General features: G+C 32.9%; 1 protein-coding gene across 3 annotated transcripts in view; it reads right to left on the reverse strand.

Annotated features, from left to right (window-relative positions):
- CTNND2 (catenin delta 2) overlaps nucleotides 1-7,470 on the reverse strand; it is a 950,773-nt gene that overhangs the window by 436,842 nt on the left and 506,461 nt on the right. For 2 of the 3 annotated variants that reach the window (XM_007456448.1, XM_007456447.1), the window contains 2 exons: nucleotides 5,442-5,476; nucleotides 4,370-4,486 (listed from right to left, as the gene is read on the reverse strand). Coding sequence is in view for 2 of the 3 variants with exons in the window: in XM_007456447.1 (XP_007456509.1) it covers nucleotides 4,370-4,486; nucleotides 5,442-5,476 (152 nt within the window). In the remaining variant the exon portion in view is untranslated. Of the gene's footprint in view, nucleotides 1-4,369; nucleotides 4,487-5,441; nucleotides 5,497-7,470 lie in introns of those variants that run through there. The other variant, XM_007456446.1, reaches the window with a different exon arrangement.

Below are 7,470 nucleotides of genomic sequence, written 5' to 3' on the forward strand. Positions count from 1 at the left end.
AAAAAAAAAAAAAAAAAATATGGTACTTGGTCCATGGCAGTTTAGGTCAAGCTGTATATTATATGAGAAGCTAATGGCCCTGAGCTTCTGTCAATAACTTTTTTTTTCCCAGTAAAGCAGCAGCAATTCTTGTGACTCCATGACACATATTTATTAGAATTGAAATTACACAGCCAGCAGTCACAAAATAGTGGTGGTTGGCAGAGGTTGTACACATGATTTACATACTGTTTACGATAAAACTTTGTAAAAAATGCGAAGTGCTGGAGAACACTGATAACTGTAGGACGCTACAGTCTGTATACTAGAGCAGTTATTGCTTGCCTTAGGGTCAAGAAGATGGGTTTACTAAGATTCAAATTTTACTTTAATCAGATCTTGGAAAGAAAAATAACAAAAGCTTTTAAACAACAAATTCTGTACTACGTGCTTAGGGGCTGAGACTGGTTGCCATTGTAGTAATGTTTCAAGCTGGTTTTAGACTGTATTTCGTGTTGTTTGAGTCTCTTTTGGGTTAGGACTAAGACACTGGCTCTCAAGGGCAGCGTGCCAGGTCCAATTTAGCATCAGCTATTTCATGTCTGTTCTAGCTAATGAGTCCATTGATTGAATCATCACACAAACAAGGGACGAGCAGAATCACATAGGCTTGTGCTAATTATATGAAACGTGTCAAAGAGCCATTACATAATATATGTGTTATGTTTATATAAATATAAACACGTATATTGTTCTAGTATTGAGTAGAAGGTTGTGCTGATTATTCTCTTTGTTCCACATATTCATTCTCTACCCTTCTCCCCACAGAGGCTGTATCACAAGGGTCACTTGGCACTTGGTTTATGATTGGACTTGGCCAGTGAGAGGCACGAGAAGGGCATCAGAGGTTAGAGGAGAGGCCAGGATACTTATTTCTCTGCTACTGCCAGCCTTGCCTCCTGACTCTACTGGCACTAGTCCCTCGATTTTTCCTTCGGGACTAAGGGTGGCAAGGGTTTCCATCGGTTGCTACCCCCTGAGTACCTCTGCAGGCATTGATTGCTCCCTGAATCTTGCTCAGTTCTTTGTAAATCGTCCCCTAATTAAATTTTCTTCAGTTAAACTTTTTTTGAGTAGACTCTATTTCCCATCTGGACCCTGATAGAAATACAAACAGCAATTAGGATATTTTTGCGGTACGCGGGCCTCTCACTGTTGTGGCCTCTCCCATTGTGGAGCACAGGCTCCGGACGCGCAGGCTCGGCGGCCATGGCTCATGGGCCTAGCTACTCCGCGGCATGTGGGATCTTCCCGGACCGGGGCACGAACCTGCATCCCCTGCATCGGCAGGTGGTCTCTCAACCACTGCACCACCAGGGAATCCCAGGATTTTTAATTTATGATAGTCTAAGTACTTAAAATTAGCCATAATTGATCCCCCAAATGATAGCTGTCTACTCAATATTTTTAAATTAACTTCCTAAACTTTATTCAATTTGTTCAGTCTTAAACTGACTCTGAAAATGTTAAGAACAAACATTTCATAAGAACATAAATATTCCACATTTCACTGTGATTCAGATCTTTTGGTATAAAATTTTCAAGTGGCATTTTCATCACCTGTGTTTTTTGTCTGTTTGTTCGTTTTTTAATTTTGCTTTGTTTCTTTTCCTATCTTCAAACAAGGAAGCAGGGCCTTCCAAAAAGAATAATTAACTAGAATCCTAGGAGTCTTCAAAAAGATAATTCACTACCTAATAACATAAACTAAGTAGTATTTCTGAAAACCAACTAATTCAGCAGTTAGCAAATACATTTCAAAAAAATCTTACGGGAGTATTTAAATTTCCCATAATAAAGATACATCTTTTGTAGACAGTGTTTGAAAACATTCTGCAGAAATACAAAAGTGAACACTGAAAGTTCTTTCTGCTTCTCCTGGGTGTAGCAGAGTGTCTCAATTCAGAAATTCAGGATTATTAATTGACTTAAATTTTTTTTAAAAGTTCATATACTTATCCTTTCTATTTATTTATCTCTTTTAGTATTCATTTATTTATTTCTTCTACTCTTTTTTATATTACTTTATCTCTGAATTGCTTCTAGTATTTCCATCTTCCTAGCTTCTTTTGGTTTATTTAACTCTTTTTAAGGTGTCCCAGTAATGAATACACATCTCTTTACTTTGTCTTTTATTTTTAATAATAAAATTATGATTTCCTCTGAGTGCAGTTTTTTACCATACACTTATGTTTTCATTATAAAATGTTGCTATTCTATTTGATTTGTAAATAGTATGTAATTTTCTTTTTGCTTCCGTTTTGATTCACAGTAGCCAAAAGTATGTCTCTTAATTTTAATGTGATTATATGTTTGCTTAGCATTTTATTATTTACTTTTAATTTTACTGAATTATCATCAAAGAATGTGGCCTTCCTACGCTTTTTAATTTTTAGGATTGTCTTTACAGTCCATCAGCTGATCAATTTTTATAAATTTTCCTTGGACATATATAACAAATGTTTATTATTATTCAAAAAATGTTTTTAATTTATTTAATGCATTGATTTGTTAATTATTTATTCCAACTTTCTGTGGCTTTTTCTTTTGGGATTCAGTCTGATTCTGAATACTAAAAGAAAAAGTGTTCACAATATTTTTCATCACCTTCTTTCATTTTTAATAATTTTTAATATTCAGGTGCTATTTTGTTTGGCACATACATATTCACCAGATTTTACCACATAATTATAACAAGATATTTTTACTGGATAATTCCTTTTTGATCCTACTTAGTGCTTCTGCATTAAAGCCTACATCACCTCACATTATTCTTCCCAATCCCACTCCTTGTGTTCACTGTATTTGCTGTCACTACTTTGTCTATTCCTTTAATTTCAACATTTATTTCATTAATATAAGTGTGTATATTAAACATAACATCACTATTTTATTTTCATTTACTGAAAATTTGAATTTTCATTCTTTTCAGAGAATTCAGTGCTTACATATAGTGCTAGATTGACATACTTGATTTATCACTTCTATTTTAATTTGCTTCTTAATTTACTCTTTTCTTCCTTCTTTTTTCTGTACTTTCTATGAATAAAAGGTTATCTCCCTCCTAAAATCATAATAAAATATATTTCTCTATTATTCTATAAAAAATAAGATAGCCAATATCATCCTCCCGAGACGCATTATTTTATCTCTGCTTTCCTTACTCTATAATAAAATGAGTACATATGCCTCAAATATTAATTAAATATAGTTCTAACTACAACTACCCCTACAAAAGAAATATATTTATAGACTTTGAGAAAAAAGAGGTAACAATCTTACATTTTAAAATATAAAACACAGAGAACAAGTATAATACAAATCACGCATCTTACTTTAGGAGTTTTATTAAGGGGATGCATATGGTTAAAATAAATCTGGATATTCATGATGATGTTACCCTAAGAGTCGTGGTATTATAAAGATCATAGAGAAATGAACTAATATATAAATTAAATGGTTTTGAGATGACTATGCTATCTTACTCTTATATCTTTCTTTTATATAGCAAACCTTGATGGGTATTAAAGGAAATTTTATTTTTTGAAATTAAGGAATAAAATGCTCCACTGATTTCTCATGTAGAAATTATCAGGGTAAGGTACATTTTAATGATTTAATGTTTAGCTTTTTGTGGGATTTTATTAAAATAGGTCAAGAGAATTTTACAATTTATTAAAATGAGGCTCATTTCAATTCATAGAACTTTAATTTCAAAGCCTCAGCTACTCTGGTTGAAAAATATATAACTAAGTAAAAGAAAGAAATCTTTAAATATTCTATTGAGATTAATATAGCTATGCAAGATAGCTAAACATAGAAATAGAAGGAGTTATTGCATAGTACTATAGCATGGTACTAAATAGTACTGCATATATTACATCATTTTTTTTCTATTTTGTTATATAATTGCTCTACTGTTTAAGATCTCTACCAACAATAATCTGTATGGGTAAAGCATTGATAGTTAACTTTAAAGCAGACACTGTGTTGATTAAACAACTAAATGATGCGTTCGTACAATGTGCTACTCTAGACGCCAAAAAGGGTATCAGAGAATTGGTGAGGATCACCAATATGTCAATAATTGGTGAGAAATCTAGATGATAATTACTGACTTAAGAGGGTTTCTAATCAAATGTGAATTAGTGTGGGGTAATGTTGGAAGGAAGTAGATGAGAGAGGAGTGAAATGGATAAAACAAGGATAAACACATCTTGAAGTCCTATTAGATATGACTCATGATATAAATAATAATAATATTATAATATTAATGACATAATGCTCTTATACTTTAATTGTCTTCAAGCTTAACTGTCATTTGACTTACTTTCACTTGTTGAATAGTCTTGTGGGTCAAGTATTCCTGATTCCTGCAGTGATCTAATACAGGAGTCCACCAATTCAAGACCTGTTGTGAGCTCATCTTCGATATCTTTTTGACCATCTGAAATATAATATTTTAAAGACATGAACAAATACATGGTAATGTCAATATTAAAGCTTAAGACTATCATTTAATAATCAAAAATATCCTAACCAAAGATATTATCTTTTTGAAATTCTCATTAGATACCACATTGTAACCCTTGGTCAACCACCATTAAAAACCAAGGCTAGCCAAGTCTATGTATCCATGAAGAACATAAAGTTCCTAGGGAATTGGGAGAACTTAACTCCCACGAAATCTTGAGCTATCAGAACAGTTTCATCTAATTTTAGTGTCATGTGTTGTCATATTCATTTTCATAAGTCTCTTCCTAAAGTTCACAAGAAAATTAATCAATAGAGATATATGTAGCAGTAAGTATAAATGCTCATCAAGAAGCTGTACTTTCAATCTAAATGTCCATCAACAGAAGAATGGATAAAGAAGATGTGGGACGTATATATATATACAATGGAATATTACGCAGCCATAAAAAAGAGTGAAATAATGTCACTTGCAGCAACATGGATGGACCTAGAGATGATCATACTAAGTGAAGTAAGTCAAAGAGAGAAAGGCAAATACCATATGATATCACTTGTGTGTGGAGCCTAAAATATGATACAAATGAGCTTATTTACAAAATAGAAAACAGACTCACGACATAGAAAACAAACTCATGGTTACCAAAGGGGAAAGGGGGTAGGGGATGGATAAATTAGGAGTTTAGGATTAGCAGATACAAACTACTTTATGTAAAATAGATAAACAACAAGGACCTACTGTATAGCACAGGGAAATATGTAGAATATCTTGTAATAAACCACAATGGAAAGGAATATGAAAAAGAATATATATATATATATATATATATACACACACACACATATGAATCACTTTGCTGTACACCAGGAACTAACACAAAACTGTAAATCAACTATACTTCAATTAAAAAAAAGAAGCTGTACTTTACCTTGTGATTGCCAGTGAAACTGCTCTTCTGCTGAACTATAAAAGAGAGAATACATAGGTATAATGAATTGGCTAGAAACAAAAGAACTCTAAACTATAAGACACAAAGGCACATGAGGGTAGTAATGGTGGCTCCATGGAACTCCCTTTAATTTCTGACTGAGAAAAGGGATTCCATTTTAACATGATCTTAGCTTTAGTATGTTTGATGTATACCTCTTTTGAATCGCAGGTATTAGTATGTTATAAATGGACATCGTTCAGTAATTTTCAGAAGAACAGCTCATTCTTTACAAATCCCAACATATCATACTTATTCCTTACAATAATTTCTACATACATGCAGTTCTATTCAACTTTAGTCATTTTAAAATACAAATCTGAATAGTTTCATGTAGACTTTGTAAGGTATTCTAACAAAGAAATAACGTTCTCCATTTTCATTATAAAGAGATAAAATAAATCTATACCTTCTTCTAGACATATCATATAAGGAGTTCCTTTCAGCTGTTTATTATATTTTAAATTAAGTAATATAAAAGTTATCACTTTACACCAATTGAATTTACAGTTCCCAAATGCTCCCTTTATAAGTACATCTTATAAAATAACCCAGGTAGAAAGGGTTGCTCATCTAAATGATATGCCAAAGATACTGTGCAGATTTTAACGATGTAGGCACATAAATTTATTCTGAATGATTTATTAAAATACATAAATTTAAAATTTCTAAATATGAACAGCTCTTTCATTATATATGCAAATAGTTCCAACATATCCTTTTTTAATATGTCGATAATTTGTGAGAAATCTAGAGGCCAATTACTCACAGGTATCATTTTGAGAATGACTTTCTACCCTTATTTCACTAGATCTTTTACTCTGATCAAGCAGCTTCTATGAATAGCTCATCAGTTTCACAACAGCAAGTAGGTTTTAGAACTTTAATCTGTACCTTAGAGATGGCTTCTGAATACATTTGCTGGGGGAAAAGGAAATTCTGGTATAAATCAGCATTCAGAATAGCCATGATTGATATACATGAACATAAGAGTAGTCCCTTAAGAGACATATGACTTTTTTAGGCTATCTTTCTTCTCAGCCAATCCATTTTAGCAAAGTGGAAAATGGTTTTGCAATGATGAGAGCTATAGACAATTGATACATGAAATGATAACATTACAAATTCAGTCCAGTGCAACTTCTTGCTTCAAAAAGATATATAGCATGATAAAGTAGTAAGGTCTAACTGCAAAGTTTAACACTTAAAACAGAAATGTAATCCTATAATTAATATTTTAAAAATTACAAAGCATGTTCACTTAGTAAGTGGCATTTAATATAGGGGTGGAAAATGCTTTCATAATTGTAGTGAGTTGAATGGTGCCCTTCCCCCACAAAAGATATGTCCACACCAAATCCCTAGAAATTGTGAATGGCTACTTATTGGAAAAGGGTTTTCACAGATGTAATTAAGTTAAAGATCTTCAGATAAAATCATCCTAAATCCAATGACAAGTGTCCTTAAAAAGATCCTTAGAGGAGAAAGATGCAGAGGAGAAGGTCAGAGGCAGAGGCAGAGACTGGAGTTATGCATCTTTAAGCCAAGGAATGTCTGGAGCCAGCAGAACCTGGAAGAGTTAAGAAAAACTCCTCCCCTTTAGCCTTCTAGGGGACATAGCCCTGTCGACAGAACTTGATTTGAACTTCTGGACCCCCAAACTGTGAGATAATAAATGTCTTTTATTTTAAGCCACTCAGTTGTAGTAATTTGTTATGGCAGCCCAAGGAAGCCAATACAGTATTCTTCTGATACACTAAAAATGTTCTCATGCTATGTCCTTCAAGATTTACTACTATCTCTATGCTACCACATTCCTTTTACCAGTTCAGTCCTTTGCTGAGTACTTACTGTACACCAAGGCTCTGCTAATTCACAACAATCACTAACATCTTTTGGTGGATGGGTAATAACTGGCTTATTGATGTTAAATAACTTAACCACACACATCATAAGGAACTCAGCAGGA

This window comes from Lipotes vexillifer, unplaced genomic scaffold (assembly GCF_000442215.2).
Source record: "Lipotes vexillifer unplaced genomic scaffold, Lipotes_vexillifer_v1.1 scaffold458, whole genome shotgun sequence".
In the NCBI taxonomy this organism is placed as follows: Eukaryota; Metazoa; Chordata; class Mammalia; order Artiodactyla; family Lipotidae; genus Lipotes; species Lipotes vexillifer.